The sequence below is a fragment of the Ylistrum balloti genome, unplaced genomic scaffold, assembly GCF_031769215.1.
Source record: "Ylistrum balloti isolate Yb309-2 unplaced genomic scaffold, AGI_CSIRO_Ybal_v1 Utg369690, whole genome shotgun sequence".
Lineage (NCBI taxonomy): Eukaryota > Metazoa > Mollusca > Bivalvia > Pectinida > Pectinidae > Ylistrum > Ylistrum balloti.
This window is the reverse complement of record NW_026781926.1, coordinates 295,841-314,706: the sequence shown is the minus strand read 5'-3', so window position 1 is coordinate 314,706 and position 18,866 is coordinate 295,841. Positions and strand designations below refer to the sequence as shown.

The 18,866-nt window shown below is 34.9% G+C and overlaps 1 protein-coding gene across 1 annotated transcript in view; it reads left to right on the top strand.

Annotated features, from left to right (window-relative positions):
- The first annotated feature begins 5,269 nt into the window (after nt 1-5,269).
- Nucleotides 5,270-18,866, top strand: part of LOC132565082 (laminin subunit alpha-2-like) — an 83,224-nt gene continuing 69,627 nt past the window's right edge. The window contains exon 1 of the mRNA XM_060229688.1: nt 5,270-5,339. Coding sequence (XP_060085671.1) covers nt 5,270-5,339 — 70 coding nt within the window. The remainder of the gene's footprint in view (nt 5,340-18,866) is intronic.

Genomic DNA, 18,866 nt, shown 5'->3' with positions numbered 1-18,866 from the left:
ACGTATGCTTAAGGTATATAGAATGTGAATGATCTGTAAGTGTTATAGAAGCCATGTTTAGGTGTAATACTTGTTTCCTCAGATGGGTAAGATATAATTACAGACTCCTCAGTAACCTACTGGGTAAGACAAATAATTAGTATGCAGGGATGGACCACCCACCAGGCTGTTAGTGTAACATCACAGCTGGTAAGTAGCTGAAGTCTATAATGTTCCTTATAAAGGTCTCTGACTATTGTAGGAACTAAAGACCATTACATTATTACAGCCATAACTAAGCCTTCATCTCCTTTGATGTAGTACCTCTATGTACCTCTGTGTGATACTGCTGGTCACTCTGGAATGTCCGAATAAAGAATTCATTGGTTACTGGGATAATTCTGTTATATTACAGAAAACCCTGTTAGATCTTGACAAAGTCTCTCAGACCCCTTATGGTTATATATTTCCTGCTACAAGATAAAAAAAAAAGGTTGTGTTAGATGATTTTTAAAAAATGTTTTTGAAAAAGTGTTATGGGAATGTGTGTAATCATAACTTTAATATAGATTTTTTTTTGAAAGTAACAAAAGACATAGTAAGCACAGAAAATGAAGTTTCTGTAGTGGAACTGAAAACAAGAAACAAAAGTCTACGTTTGCTGAAAAGAGAAATGAGAATAAACAGATGGGTATTGAGTAACTGTACTGATATAGTGAAGGGCTGGATTACACTAAAAGGACAAAAGGATTATAGTTTATCCATTGTCATACAGTAGATTGTTGTCATATTATGGAATGTGCACGACCAGTCACCCATCTATTCCTTATTGTAGAATAAGATATAAATCACCTTAATATTTTTTTACAATTTTTATCTTTTCAATATTCGTAATGCTTTATATCTATAATATACTTGACTATGTTGAAGGGTAAAGAAGGTCACATGATTTGATACAGGTCACATGATTTGATACAGCTCGCCATACAACAGAAAGTGATACCAACATTTGATATGTAAAGTATGGTAATCAGCTGTTTATGTGGATTCTATGTAAAATGTTACTGTCAGTTCATGCCATTCCATCTTTGACTATAGATTACAAAGATTAGAGTGATACTTCTATTATTACACATAAGTACATATTTAGATAAAGACTGATATTTCCATTCAGGCTAAGTACAACTCACATTTTGACAAAAATAGGTACCCATGGCAACACAGGTATGTACTCTTACCATACTGGTGCTTTAACTTTACTGAAACTTCAATAAAAAGTTTACTACCTGCTGATAAAGGTATGTAATCTTACTGTACCTGTGCTTTAACTTTACTGAAACTTCAATAAAAAGTTTACTACCTGCTGATAAAGGTATGTACTCTTACCGTACTGGTGCTTTTACTTTACTGAAACTTCAATAAAAAGTTTACTACCTGCTGATAAAGGTATGTAATCTTACTGTACCTGTGCTTTAACTTTACTGAAACTTCAATAAAAAGTTTACTACCTGCTGATAAAGGTATGTAATCTTACTGTACCTGTGCTTTAACTTTACCGAAACTTCAATAAAAAGTTTACTACCTGCTGATAAAGGTATGTAATCTTACTGTACCTGTGCTTTAACTTTACTGAAACTTCAATAAAAAGTTTACTACCTACTGATAAAGGTATGTAATCTCACCGTACTGGTGCTTTTACTTTACTGAAACTTCAATAAAAAGTTTACTACCTGCTGATAAAGATAACTTTACTGAAACTTCATCAAAAGTTTACTACCTGCTGATAAAGGTATGTAATCTTACCATACTGGTGTTTAAACTTCACTGAACATTCAGTAAAAAGTTTACTACCTGCTGATAAAGGTATGTAATCTTATTGTACTGATGTTTTAACTTTACTGGGCTTTGTGTGAGTTTTTTGGTCTGTTATTGTCCTTTTGGGGAATATTTTGGTCTGTCGCTGGGCATTGTGTGAGTTTTTACTTTGTCACTGAGCATTGTGTGAGTTTTTACTTTGTCACTGAGCATTGTGTGAGTTTTTACTTTGTCACTGAGCATTGTGGGAGTTTTTAGTTTGTCACTGAGCATTGTGGGAGTTTTTAGTTTGTCATTGAGCATTGTGGGAGTTTTTAGTCTGTTGCTGTCACTATTCTTATGCAACTCTTCGGTCTGTTGATGATCTTTTGGGATTTTTCTGGTCTTCTGATATCCTTTCCTGAAGTTTTTTAGTTTGTTGCTCACCTATATTTTTGGTATACATTGTTTTGAATCCATGTATGATCTGTGTGGGAGTTATTGATCAAATTATGGCCTTTATGTGAGTTTTTAGCCTGTTTATGACTTTGTATGGTATTTTGGTCTATTTATGACCTGTGTGGGATTTTTTTGTCTATGTATGACCTGTGTGGGATTTTTTGGTCTATTTATGACCTGTGTGGGATTTTTTAGTCGGTTGATGACCTTTGTAGGAGTTAGTTGGTCTGCTCATTGACTTATGTGGGAGTTGAAATGTTTAATGAAGTGATGCAATATACAGGCCATATCCTGTCTGGTTTATCTACAGACAAAACATTATGACTTCATCAGCAAACATTTGAGCTGATCTGAATGTCTGGCAGTTTGTAGGATTGTCATTAGATATGTAGTATCATTACCGTAAATGTACATGTATACAAGGATTTTATAGAAGTCTTCTTATCTATAGCTGTACTATGAAAATGTATTGTTATATATCTTAAGTCATCATAACACAAGCATGTGTTGTAGATCTATATTAGACTGTATTTATTTCTTTTATACAACAGAACAGAGTATATTATGACACAGGTGAGATATTTTTGTCATACCTGTGTAAGACAAAACAAATATGTAGACTGACAGGTGATATATGAGATTGTCTAACAATTAATCAGACATTGTTTTACCTGATTATACATATAACTCATTATCCAATTAACACCTACCTTGTACATTATATGTCAATTTACAAGAACTTGTTATAGATGTGTATTTATAAACTATATCTGACAACAAATTATTCCAACCCTTCTATTTTTCTGAGAAATAAATACATTTATATTTTTAATTATCAGAATGTCTCCTGATTTGTTACCAAATATTGGTTCTGTGAGAGACATCACCTTTAATGATTCCATAATACTGCTTATTTGATGTGAACTTTGACACCTTCATTAAAAAGAAATAACCTCATCATTCAGCCCACTGAGATATCAAAAATGTACAGGATGACAATCAGTCAGGCATGTAAGTCCAACTGCATTGTAGCATGCATGTTTGATCATACAACCTAGTTGAACATTTAAGTACCTGTTCTAAGTTCATAGACCCCCTCATCTTGATTCAGAACTGACCTACTGCAGTAATTGAGATAGAATCCTTAATTAGATTATAATAATTGGACCCATATGCTATCATATGGCCAGTATACCAAAAAAATTCAACCTACCATTCAGTATAATTGATGATATGTTTAAACTGTCAATATGAAGTGTGAGATCTGGAATAATGTAAAATATTGATACTAAATATAAAATATATAAATACTATTTAAAATTCCATTTTAGGAAGCTGTTATCAGAAATCATTATTGTAGACTTATTTGTATAGATATACTTTAGCAGAACCTGATATTCATGCTAAGATGGATGTTGATAATAAAGAGGCAAAATTTATACAAAGAAGAAAAGTCACCAGAGTGTTAAAAACAAAATTTTATCAGGGATCCAAAAATGCAGGTGAAAAAGGGTGTTGTGACTTGTGTCTCTGCATTTGAGTACCAGAAGTGTTAGCTTATCACCTGAAGTGTTGATGTCACCTTTTTAATGCTGCTAATCTATTTCTGATGTATTCCAGGTGTGGAATGTGAACATGTGGGAGCTGTGGGTTTATGGCCTAGGCTAGCGTTGTACCTCCTGCTTTATAATTTATTTGTCTTGCTTTTATCTACGGTGAGAAATAAATTACAAAAAATATATTTCTATTCATGTTTAAAAGAAGTAATGAGAGTGAACTTTACCTGTCTGGGGAAAAAATTGTGTGTAATTCTTCTTCTTTAACTCTCACAGTTACTGTCACTGCTGAACTGTCAAGTACAATAGAAGGATATCATTTTACCATTCATGTCTCTTTAGACTCTTTACTCCATCTGTATTAGACATAATTAAATCAATATATTAAAGTTTAAGTATGTGTAAAGTTACTATTCTAAACCATTCCCAGATAAAAGTATCAGTGTCAGTAAACTAGCTGAAAAGCTTCAAATGATGAACTTTTTTATTTGCTTGGTTTATTGCCCTGTTACAAGTTCGGGTCATTTTAAGGCGAGGTCTCCTTCTTCTAGCTGGTAGCTACCTCACTGAACAACATACAGAAGGCCCACTGCATGCCATTCAGAGCAATTAGGGTAGAGTGTCTTTCCCATGGACACAACATGTCAACACAGACTGGCCAGTTTCTCAGCTTCTTGAAAAATTCTATTGCCAAAGGTAGAAAGTGTCTTAAATCATCATTGAAATAATCCCTCTGCCCTGCTGGTTTGGCGTAAGAATTGCACCTGTTGTCCCAGTTGGCATGATCATAAGAGGGGACTATAAATCCTTTTAAGATCTTTATATCCTCTCTTTATCTGAACATACCTTTTTAGTCTCTAAATACTTCACTTGGCGAAAACCCCGTCTTTGACCTTTGTGTGATGCATTTGCCAGAGAGGCAAAAGACCAAGGTACATTCTGTCGTCTGAGACTTGCTGCTCGTTGCTTGATGTTGAGCTTTAAAAATGAGTAAACGGTGTGGATTTTGTCTGTGTAATGTTGCTTGGTTGGGTTTTTATGCTACTGTGTCCAAGTTATGATATTTTAGCAGTTGTCCTTGATTGATCACATCATCTGTAACCTTCTTCAAATCACCTTTTGGTTACAAGATTATGAAACTGCCAACAAATAAACAAATAACCCCTGCTTACATGAAACAAAAAGAAGTCTGCAGAACATCTTCACAGACCAAAGAGGCCTACAGAATATCTTCACAGACCAAAGAGGCCTGCAGAATATCTTCACTGACCAAAGAGGTCTGCAGAATATCTTCACAGACCAAAGAGGCCTGCAGAATATCTTCACAGACCAAAGAGGCCTGCAGAACATCTTGAGGGATGAAAGAGGTCTAAAACATATCTCCAAGGACCAAAGAGGTTTGCAGAATATCCCTAGGGACCAAAGATGCCTAAATCACATTTCCAGGGACAAATAAGGCCTTCAGAATATCCTAAGAGATCATGGAGGCCAGTAGAACATTCCAAGAGATAATGGAGGCCAGTAGAACATTCCAAGAGATCATGGAGGCCAGTAGAACATTCTAAGAGATCAAAGAGGCCTGCACATCATGCCTAGGAACAAAAGAGACTTGGAATAGTCCAAGGTATTCTATGTATATGATACAATCCCAAAAGTGCAAATTAAACAAACTCCAATGAACAAAGACACCTGATAAACTACCCCAGTAACCAAGGACCAAAGTAGTTAGTTAACTGTATACATAAAGTTTGTTACTTGTTTGATAATTGAGGGATCATTCAGAGCTTAAAGATAGAAATTCATGATAATCAAGATTAGGTCTGAGAGTGTTTTTTTTCTCATTGTTCTGTCTTTATATGACTTAAATTGTGATGAGGACATTAGCCTTATACTATATTAAATACAAAACAAAAAATACCGTATACCTTCAGATTATTAAAAAGATATATTACTCATCTTCCTTCCTAACAACTTCCTAGGATTACCTGTGGTACAGTATCGTCTTTCTCATATAATACTAAGGAGTTGCGTGATTTAAAGTGACTCGGAGTTTACAATGAACATGTAAATAGATGTGACACCTGCATGTATGTAATGAGTAGATATTGTATTATATCTAACAGGTATAACACAAACAAATTTGAATAATGTACTGAAAATGGATAATTTATGAAACCACAACTGTTATTGTTTTGTTACTAAAGTGGGAGCATTTAACAAGGGGAAATATTAGGTTCAGATAGCATTACCTAGTACTTAATGTCATGTCATACACGCTTGCTTGCATGCAACAAGATGTTTTTACTTACAACCGATAAATATTCCTGTTTATCACAAAAAATATGTTATAAGTGTTTGTTACAACCGTAGATGTATTACCAGGCACAGTGGTTCTTGTTTCAGGTGGAATTTATGTGGCAAGTTTAGGATTTTTTGTGAACATCCTTTCATATCCAAATATAAAGCTTTAATAAGTCCATAAACTCTCTTTATAAATGAACCTATTAGATAAAATCTTTTTATGACATAAACAGTATATTCAGGAAACAAAAATGTCTTGGAATGGCTAATGAATTCTTTGATTTACATATACATAACACTGACACCTGTTCTCTATAAGCCGCTTTAGAAAGTGTTACATCTTTGAATGTGTTCCATGATGTCTAGTATGTCTTTACCTCATCCTCTACAACAAGGATTCTGTCCGCAGCATTTAACGTAAGAGAATCACCACATTTTTGGGCAATGAGAAAGCATTCAACAGTGTTTGGATCGAAGGGCTTATGTACAAGTTGTACAATTTGGGATTTAATGGCAAATTTTGGTGGTTGTTATTTGACTCCTTTAAGGATGTGAATTCTTCTGTGTTATTTGACGGAAAGAAGAGTGAGTTGTACCCAGTATTGTAGGGCGTCGGTCAGGGAAGAACATTATCTGTGTGGTGTTTTCTGGTTATCATTAATGACTAAACCGTTAATCTTGATGAGCTTAACCAAGAACTGAAAGTTAGTAGTCTTCACATACCATGTGTTTTATTAGTGGATGATACACTTCAACTGGCAGCGTCTAAAACGATGTTACAAAATAAAGTAGATATTGTGTATGTGTATGCTAGCAAATTGAGGCTGAACCATTATCACATAAAAAACTCTGTGATGAATTTTTCAACCAGCCAAAGAAAATCAAATGCTAGCCAGTGTTTAGTGCCTTGTAAGCTTGGAAAAAGGATCTACAATTGGCTAAAGTCACCAAGTTTGCAGGTATTTGTTTTACCAGAAGCCTTGAATCCAATATGGGGATTGAGGAAGCATGTTGTTTTAAAGAACCCAAAGATATTGGTGTCGACATTGTCTTGGCTTAATGAAACAATTGCTGGCTGTTACAATGAGATGTCTCTGTATGGATGACAGTTCCGGAGAAGTAGAGACAAGAAAGTTGATGTTCTGGAGTAAACTCTGTAATGAGACAATGGATTTTATGTGGAAACTGATTTTCATTACAAGGCTTAGCAGTTTCCTGTACAGATATCCATTGACAAAATATCGAGGATTCATTCCAGATATTTGCAACATATCTACAAATTTCAAATACAGTGCCTGTTCTGAGTTCAATTCCAATTCCGAAACATGCATAGAAGTGTTTTGTTGAAAGACTCCTATCAGACTGGTTCAGCAAGTGGAGAGAAAGTTCTAAGAGTGAGCTAGAACATCACTCACTTATTCATAGGACAGATGGCCCCAATCCTTGCTGTGTTTGAGTCAAAAACATGGTAGGTTTATGTGGGATCTCATCAATCCACTAAAATTATTGTTCAATTGGGAAGCATAGGAAGTGATTTGTAAGCCATGTGCAAAGATAAGATAAGTGTACAACATTGTACAACACTTCATTATTGAATGTCTCATGCTTTTTCAAAAGGAGATATTTTCTTAGAGAAGGTGTTAAACTCTATAAACCTCCAAGCCTATGTTGAGTTTCTGCCTTAGATGAAGTGGACCAGACCAGCCTCCTGCTGGGAGATTGTAGGATATTGAATGGGATGACCTTATGGTGACTGTGGCTGAAAAAAAAAAAACTTTTTTTGAATGATATGAACTCAGCTCTATGATTTAATTCCATGTTTTGTAATTCTTTCTGACTTTATTTCAATGCTGTGATCTTTTATGAAAAAGAAGAAATAAAGAATATCCATCCATCTGTCCCTCCATCCTTACCTCCCTCCCTCCCTCCCATATTTATTCCAAAGTAAGTAATTTTTATTTAAGATCATGTGGTCTTTGTAAATTAATTGATGCTACATGCACATAAAAATTCCTGCAATATTCATGTAAGCAATATTACATCTATAATGATAAAGAGAGTCTAATATGACAAAAATGAAAGGTTTACAGTTATGCATGCATAAACTCTTGATTTAAAAGTGACATGCTTGAAAAGATCATTTATTTAAGGGGAAATGACTTATACACTAGAGGTATGAAGTGTAAGGTAGCATACACCCTTAAGACAATAAATAAAATTAAGGCATTATAGTTCTAACACTATCATTGTTATAATTTGTGAAGAAACATTCATGCTTCTGCAGATAATGATTGATTTTAAGGGAGAACACATATCAGCTGTACAAATGTGAAAGGTGGCATTCATCCTTAAGCCACAACAAAAGGTGTATGTTATAAGGAGATGGGTGTGACCAAGTGGAAATACAGCAGGAGTTGTGCTATGGAAGAAGAATTAGACCAGGTTGCTTTGTAAGCTGGCAGAGTGTACCCACCAACTCCAAGATTACTACTGAAACACCGGACACATCAAAGCAAATGTTCCTGCCTTGAGTAGATCTCATCCCACATCTGTTTTCATTTCACAAAGAAATTCATAAATATAAAAATTAAAATCATGTTTGGTTGATGTATCATGCACAGTTGCACACACTTCACTCACTAGGACATATCCTCGTTGTCTGTCATAATTGGGCAAATATGCAAGATCAGCTATAGCTAGGACAAGACCATATTACACTTGTGATGGAGGTTTGACATTGTTAAATAGTTTATATACAAAAAATGTATATTGACACATTAACCACAAATATTATATGTATGTTGTCCATATGTCCTATAAGTGATGATTACGGATGATTTGTTTGATTAGTTACCATATTTTGTGTGAGTGCTCTTCAGTTTCAGTATATTTACTGTTGATATACAAATATGTGTTAAGGAGCTAATTGGATTAACTTAAGATATGGCAGTAATACAATAAGATATTACATTGTTAAATGGTATAATCATGTTTGGTGTAAACATTCACAATTTGATGTTCATATTCCTGATAGCTTCAGATGTACAATAAGAACCATGGGGCAATTTAAGTTTAAGATACATAGTGAGACTTGATTAACATTCCCCATTTACCTAGAAGTATTTAGTGGGTCAAGGTAAGTGTGTCCACAGCAAACTCCCAGGGTATATGCATATCTGAAATCCAGCCAGATTTGAAGGTTGACCCGGATACATGATGTGTTTATCTCAGGTGTTGTAAGGTGTCCTCCACCAGGGTTTGTTTGCGTTACCCTCAGATCTCAACTGTGAAGTGGACATGGTCCTGCTTTATCTCTCCGTCACTCTCTTGGACTCTTACCTACCACAAAACGACCAATTTAGGTACCTGAAGATCCCCATAGATTAATTTAGAGCCCTGGGATTTATTTTCTTGCGATTTGACCAAGATATGATTGAGATAGGGCTATGTTGGACATACCTGAAATGTCTCCAATATCTCGTCACCTAAACCCAAGTTGGCTAATTTGCATTTTCTCATATGTGGTGTTCGTTGTATACATATATTGTGGTTTTATTATTTGTTCATATTAATGTACTTCTGTACCTACACTTCTGGTCCTGCTGGTGTTTATATTAATGTACTTCCAAGATAAATCTGTGGCTACACTTCTGGTCCTGCTGGTGTTTATATTAATGTACTTCCAAGATAAATCTGTGGCCTACACTTCTGGTCCTGCTGGTGTTTATATTAATGTACTTCCAAGATAAATCTGTGGCTACACTTCTGGTCCTGCTGGTGTTTATATTAATGTACTTCCAAGATAAATCTGTGGCTACACTTCTGGTCCTGCTGGTGTTTATATTAATGTACTTCCAAGATAAATCTGTACCTACACTTCTGGTCCTGCTGGTGTTTATATTAATGTACTTCCAAGATAAATCTGTGGCTACACTTCTGGTCCTGCTGGTGTTTATATTAATGTACTTCCAAGATAAATCTGTGGCTACACTTCTGGTCCTGCTGGTGTTTATATTAATGTACTTCCAAGATAAATCTGTGGCTACACTTCTGGTCCTGCTGGTGTTTATATTAATGTACTTCCCAAGATAAATCTGTGGCTACACTTCTGGTCCTGCTGGTGTTTATATTAATGTACTTCCCAAGATAAATCTGTGGCTACACTTCTGGTCTTGCTGGTGTTTATATTAATGTACTTCCAAGATAAATCTGTGGCTACACTTCTGGTCCTGCTGGTGTTTATATTAATGTACTTCCAAGATAAATCTGTGGCTACACTTCTGGTCCTGCTGGTGTTTATATTAATGTACTTCCAAGATAAATCTGTGGCTACACTTCTGGGTCTGCTGGTGTATATTCATGCTTCAGCATCTCTATATACCATTTTCTTTCAGTGTTCTCCTTCTATAGGATTTCACATTCATTTAGTATATAATAAAAAAATGTTTTAATTAGGAGAATGAAACAAATTGTATACAGTATATACATCTGGATTCTTGATATTTAATTTAGGTTTAGTCTTCATATCTGATAATTGTTTTGAAATTATAGAACAAGTTGATTAAAAAATACTGAGGACTTTAAGTAGTATATCACAAGCACAATTTTCCAAAAGGTATGTGTGGTACAGTATAAATACCCTAGGTTTGACTTTCAAAACAAGTGATGTTGAAAGAAACTACATACAAAATGGTTATAATGTATTTACATACAAAATGGTTATAATGTATTTACATACAAAATGGTTATAATGTATTTACATACAAAATGGCTATAATGTCTTTACATACAAAATGGCTATAATGTATTTACATACAAAATGGTTATGATGTATTTACATACAAAATGGTTATAATGTATTTACATGCAAAATGGTTATAATGTATTTACATGCAAAATGGTTATAATGTATTTACATACAAAATGGTTATAATGTATTTACATACAAAATGGTTATAATGTATTTACAAAGAACAGAAAATGCATGAATTAATCAAAAGAAGATGATATCTTGTTAAATAGAACAGAATTGTTCATTCATTGCTGTTTCTATCACAATCTTAACTAGAGAATGCCATTCTGCTTCTTCACAGGAGATTTTACAGTATTACAGAACATGAAAGAACCTTACACCTGTTAAAATAAACAAGGTAATTCTTTAATCCTTTGGAACTAGACAGTCTTATCACAGATGTGATAGTCAAATGTTGACACAGAGTTTGTTTATAACCAGATCAAACCTTAATGAACAAAGCCCCAACCTCTGTCTTCTCAGTACTAGGTTCTGGTAACAGGTTTATATCAAACATCAATGGACAGAGTTCATCAGTGTTTACCAACTAGGTTCTAGTAACAGGTTTATATCAAACATCAATGGACAGAGTTCATCAGTGTTTACCAACTAGGTTCTAGTAACAGGTTTATACCAAATATCAATGGACAGAGTTCATCAGTGTTTACCAACTAGGTTCTAGTAACAGGTTTATACCAAGCACTAATGGACAGATTTCATCAGTGTTTACCAACTAGGTTCTAGTAACAGGTTTATACCAAACATCAATTGACAGAGTTCATCAGTGTTTACCAGCTAGGTTCTAGTAACAGGTTTATACCAAGCATCAATGGACAGAGTTCATCAGTGTTCACCAACTGGGTTCAAAGTGTCAGCATTTAGATCTAATCATTACTGTATTCGTTTTGTAATGATCTGTAAAATAGAAGAAGTTACATCACAAGGTCATGTTTTGTCCTTTTTTTATGTGGGCTTGTTAACTTAACCAGTATATAAGATGTATTTCCTAAGAGTTTGGGAGAGTTATGGCCATTCTTTATATTCACCTTAGCAGATTCCAAAACTACAGGTAGTTAAAATACTGAACTGTGACAGAGTTGTCATATGGAGGATTTGTTTGCTGCCTTTATTGACCTGTGAACTGCCAGGGTCATTTAAAGGCAGAGTCTCCTTGTAGTAGCTGGTGGCTACCTCACTGAACAACATATGGGAGGCCCATAATATCCCACCTTAAGCAATTAGGGAAGATGTCATACCCAAGGCAACCCTGACAGCACAGACTGGTCAAGTCTTTTTTAACATAGAAGCTATGAATAGGGAGCAGTGAACCATATAGGATACCAGTAACAACAAAACTTTGTCCTATATAGAACTCCTGTAATGATGAAGCTCTGACAAAGTTGGCTTCTATAGAACACCTGTAATGATGAAGCTCTGCCTGTAATGATGAAGCTCTGACAAAGTTGGCCTATATAGAACACCTGTAATGATGAAGCTCTGACAAAGTTGTCCTATATAGAACACCTGTAATGATGAAGCTCTGACAAAGTTGGCCTATACAGAACACCTGTAATGATGAAGCTCTGACAAAGTTGGCCTATATAGAACACCTGTAATGATGAAGCTCTGACAAAGTTGGCCTATATAGAACACCTGTAATGATGAAGCTCTGACTAAGTTGTCCTATATAGAACACCTGTAATGATGAAGCTCTGACAAAGTTGTCCTATATAGAACACCTGTAATGATGAAGCTCTGCCTGTAATGATGAAGCTCTGACAAAGTTGTCCTATACAGAACTCCTGTAATGATGAAGCTCTGCCTGTAATGATGAAGCTCTGACAAAGTTGGCCTATATAGAACACCTGTAATGATGAAGCTCTGACAAAGTTGGCCTATATAGAACACCTGTAATGATGAAGCTCTGACAAAGTTGGCCTATATAGAACACCTGTAGTGATGAAGCTCTGACAAAATTGGCCTATATAGAACACCTGTAATGATGAAGCTCTGCCTGTAATGATGAAGCTCTGACAAAGTTGGCCTATATAGAACACCTGTAATGATGAAGCTCTGCCTTTAATGATGAAGCTCTCACTAAGTTGGCCTATATAGAACACCTGTAATGATGAAGCTCTGACAAAGTTGTCCTATATAGAACACCTGTAATGATGAAGCTCTGCCTGTAATGATGAAGCTCTGACAAAGTTGGCCTATATAGAACACCTGTAATGATGAAGCTCTGACAAAGTTGGCCTATATAGAACACCTGTAGTGATGAAGCTCTGACAAAATTGGCCTATATAGAACACCTGTAATGATGAAGCTCTGCCTGTAATGATGAAGCTCTGACAAAGTTGGCCTATATAGAACACCTGTAATGATGAAGCTCTGCCTTTAATGATGAAGCTCTCACTAAGTTGGCCTATATAGAACACCTGTAATGATGAAGCTCTGACAAAGTTGTCCTATATAGAACACCTGTAATGATGAAGCTCTGCCTGTAATGATGAAGCTCTGACAAAGTTGGCCTATATAGAACACCTGTAATGATGAAGCTCTGACAAAGTTGGCCTATATAGAACACCTGTAATGATGAAGCTCTGACAAAGTTGGCCTATATAGAACACCTGTAATGATGAAGCTCTGACAAAGTTGGCCTATATAGAACACCTGTAATGATGAAGCTCTGCCTGTAATGATGAAGCTCTGACAAAGTTGGCCTATATAGAACACCTGTAATGATGAAGCTCTGCCTTTAATGATGAAGCTCTCACTAAGTTGGCCTATATAGAACACCTGTAATGATGAAGCTCTGACAAAGTTGGCCTATATAGAACACCTGTAATGATGAAGCTCTGACAAAGTTGGCCTATATAGAACACCTGTAATGATGAAGCTCTGACAAAGTTGTCCTATATAGAACACCTGTAATGATGAAGCTCTGACTAAGTTGTCCTATTTCTGAACATATATATACTTATTTCTTTATGCCTGAGGTAGGATATTGAGGACACAGAGTAAATACAATCAACATGTCAAAGTGTTGGTTCTTGTAGATAAGAAGAGAGACTACACTGTTCTGCCTTGTTGACCTTAATTTACAATCACTTTCAATATTGATGTAAACTTAGGTCTATATGATAGTGAGCATACCTTAGGTGACAAATACAGGTGAGGAAACCATGCAAGATATATAAGTTGAGCGGCCACCTTTGTGCAGTTCTAGTTTAGATGTCTGTCGCAAATCTAGAGCTTTGTTATGCCACATGATAAAAACTTCCTCAATTCCAACAGATCTCAGCTGAAATATTGGTCAATTCTCAGTAGGAGATGTATGTCACATCATTGTATCACATTACTGTATGTTAATTTATGCTGTAACTCCTCATATCTTCATGTGTATATCCATGATGAGGTATTGATGTAGATCTTGATGGCATTAATCTAAAGTTACTCTTAAACTATTCAAAATTAAACCCACTTTAATTTAAATACTTTGTTATTGTTCTTATTGATTTATAATTATCTACTTTATATTAAAAAATTCAATTGTTTAAAAGAAAAAAGAAAATCCCATCAATAAAGCACCTATTAGATTTTAAATTCAAATCCCAAATTGATGAAATTGGGGCAAAATGTGATCAAAAACGGTACAAAGATGATTGAAAAGTGTCAGGAGAATAAGACTAATTTTCAACAGATTCATGTAATTCTTTAAAGTGTCTGGTTTGTACTGTTGATAGATGAGAAATGTTTTGTTTTCGGGCCTTTAAGTACAGTGCTGCCTCTAACATGCTGGACTACAATCATCAAGCTGCCCTCTCTTTATCTCTTCAGTGATGTTAAGATATTGTTTTTTGTTGCAGATATGTTTGTGTTTGTGCTGATTGGTGCAATATACTGCTGATGTGTGGTCTACATGTTAGCAGGAAGTGCACAGCAAGGATGGTTAATCCACATGCCAAGTGGTGTTGATAATCTATCTGCCATTATTTTGATATCTTGGGCTGGCTGTCTCTCCGATGCTTGTGTAGATTTTCATGTCATTTTTCTTCAATTACTTAGGTATGAGATAATCTGTCTGTCAGGTTGCCATGACATACTGTCAGTTGGGTGAGTTGTAACTATGGTTTCCAATAGTCTGACCTTGAAGTGACCTTGGTGGTTGAATCTCCTGCCACATGGCAGCTTGCACACTTTCCTCCTAATTTTTATGGGCACCGCCTCCTTTAATGGCCCTTATGACAAGGAAGTTAGACCTACAAACTTGTATTCTGCTGCCTATTATTATTAAAATAGTTTTAAGAAAAATTACGAGTTACTGTTTAGGATGAAAAGATGTAAGCAGCTGTTGTAAGAAGTCATAATGATGTCTTTACTCATCCATTACCTTGGGTAAACTACCGTAGCAATCCTACAGACTTGCCATCAGCAGCTGTTCAAGTGTTTAATCTTCCCTGATTTTGTTGGAGGAAATATAACAGTTGTCAGGTATCCATGGTTACATTATGTATTCATACTTGATTCTGATTGGTAAAACGTTATCTGCACCACTGGTGTGTAGCTGTATCAATGACTGTAGATTCCTATAAATTCTGTTTTATTGTTTTGAAATACCTGCAGGTATTTTCTTTACCTGCTTTCTGTTACTGCCTGTCTTCTTGTTATTCTGCCAACACGTACTGTTCTCGTGAATTTCTCCGTCTTTTATTGTCCTTTTTCCCAGTTTATTTACATCCTTTTGGTAAACTTTATCCTTTCATATCTTTCCAAATCTGATAGTTATTGACTCATCTTTTAATGTTTAGTTGGTTATGGTGTCTGTATCAAATTGAGAGGTCTTGGGTTTGAATCTTTCTGGAGCCTGATTTAGAATTGTTCACTTTGTTTTTATATACTCTGTAACATGAGATGTCATACATTTAGAAACTTAATTGGCTACAGAAAAACTACGAAAAATTCATCACAATAAGTAAAACTTTTGTTGGGAGAGACATGGTATCCAGTAGAAGCTTTTACCCTTGAAATATATTTGGTTTAAATCATGAAGTACCCGTAGACCTTTCATGTTACTATACCCTCTATATACTCTTCAGTTAATATTCACTCTAAAACTCGATTTCAAGTCAAAATATTTATTACAGTAATCAGAATGTCAGAAATATTATAAATAGGTATAATTTTCATGAAATTGAAAGTTGTATTAAGCCTGATGTGTATTATGTATGCTTGAGAAGACTAATCATGTCCAAGTGGCTATTACATATATTTGTAAGAAACAGAAGTCGATTAGCAAGTCCTACTGCCCAAATGGACAGCTGGCAAATGACTACTGGATTACCTGTTTCTGTTAATCTATTCTTACAAATGAATGCCAAAATGGTTTGGCACCAGTCACCACACACATGAATTGTATTAAGTGGTACTTAAGTTGATCTTATGCTACAGTGCTATCTGATGTAACATAAAAAATGACACTTGTTGACATTAAGTAGAACAGAGTGCAAGATTTTTTTATTTATTTTTTTCCGTCTTTTGTTAAATCACTTTTTGTACATAGATATATTTGTAACTAGCTGGTAACATAAAGCAAAAGTGTGGTAAGAGATCATACTATAATTGAGGCTAATATCACATCAAGTTATTATTTACAGATGCATGTGGTTCAAAAGTAATGACCAAGCTATGACAGAAAACAATCCTGAAAGAGATCATGTCATGTAGATAAATGGCCTGTGAATTGACGTTAACCTGCTGTCTCTGTTCCATTGAGGGTATGGGTGAGATCTGTAGTAAGAGAAGGTTATGATTTGATAAGTCTGTAAGTCATCAATTTAGGGTATAATTTACAGCTGTATCCTCATCAGTGTTAACTGCCTGTGACCCGAGCGGTCAGGCCATGGTTATGATGTAATTTATCAATTGTTCATCTGGTGGACATCAACTTTAATCTAGCAGTGTGGGAATAATTAACTTTTATCAGGATGCTTAGGGATAACATTCTCTAATATTAGTAAAATAAAGTGTCTGTAAAGAAGGATATTAGCCCAAATATTTCTGTATTATAATGTAGGATTATCTCCCCTACAATTCCTTGCTAGATAACTGGACCAGGATGATCTTTATAACCATGTTAGGATTATCTCTCCTGAATTACTTGACTAGGTTTACAAAACCCCAACTTTCATGTCTTTAAATTTAATGATTATTGCTACAGGAGTAGTATTAGTAAAATTGTATTAGAATTATAGGTGCTTGTTGTCATGGAAATGTGTAGGTGTGATTGTTTTACATATTGTGTCTGTGATCAAGAAATGCTGTCATTACAAACCATTTAAGCTCCATATAACATTTGTCATTCGTTGGAGGGGACTGTGGGGCTATTGACCTCCAGACGGACAGTACACACACTCAATACTGTTTGTAGTTCTCATCTATCTTAGGCAAATATTTGCATGAATACATTAAGTGTCAGATTCCTGCATAATAACAATTTGCATTATTTGGTGACACTTGCATATCTAGGTCATCTACCATATGATGTATAAAGCACAGGTGTAAAGAAATGAAAAGTTTGAAATTAAACTGATATATTATGTTAGATTGATAAATTGCCAATTTTGATCAAAAGTGTAAAGCTGCTTGGTTTTTAATTATTTGAAGCTTGTCTTTGAGAGTTTGATGATTCAGACTTGACATATTCCAATATCTAAAGAAGTGAATCATGGATGTCAATGTTCCTGTATTTCTAGGTTGTTGATTCCAGAATCATTAATATGCAGTACACATATCCTACCCTGCACCTTCCCTATGAGTTATACTGTCCTTGTAAGGGGTACTGCTTGTTTTTTTATTTCCCTCATGTTGTCATTGATACACCCACACAGCAATGACAGGAATAGATAAAACCTTGTTACTGACAAAGAGTGGTGCAAGAAAGTCATAACTATGATTATAGCCTGGGTGTTGAAAAAGGGAGAAAAATGACATGGTAAAGAGGTTATAAAACTGGTGTAGACTTTGATGGGGGATGGGATGGGATGGTGATATAACACAACTGATATAACCCTGCAACTGGTATAATCCTGTAAATGAAATAATCCTACTATTGATACAACCCTGCAAATGAAATAACCCAACAGCTGATATACCCGCACGGTAACCCTATTACTAATATAACCTTACAACTGAAATAACCCTACAACTGATATAATCCTGCAAATGAAATAACCCAACAACTGATATGACCCTTTGTACCCAACATCTAGACTTTTCCATTGACAACCTTACAGTTGTGACATAACCCTATGTATGGAAGCTTCACTTTTCAATTATAATCCTTCAGTGGCAGTGTAACCCTTTATACAAAGGCTAAACATGTAACAGACATAAACCTATACTTTTACAATGATAAACCCACGATTGTGATATAAATACATAATTTTCCAATGATAACCCAATTTTAGTGACATAACCCTATACACATACTTTTAAAGTAATAACCTTGCAGTTATGACATAACCCTATACTTTTTCAGTGATAATGTTATAGATGTCACGTATCTATTGCCTTCTCAGACATTGTTATTGAACCACCTTGTACTGCCAGAACCTAATACACACTTTTTAAATATGAATCCAGAATTAGATTATCAATGGAATGCTGTGTACTTTTGATGTGACAGTGAATGATTAATTGGGTAACATGATTATTAAGCTCTGTTGAATTGTTCACACAGAGTTGAGTAATAAGTCTTTGATAAGATTTCTGTAGTCAGCAGTTTTTATTAACACATCTCCAATATCAAATACATTATTTGTTAGTATTTTGTGGACTCTTCACAAGACTGGAACACATTAGCATTAACATAGGTATTTTAGTGACACATATAAGAATGAAAAAAATAGCAGACATTATAATTTTGATGTATCTAGGAACCAAACTGTTGTTGTAAATGATAAATCATATATTTGTTTATGCAA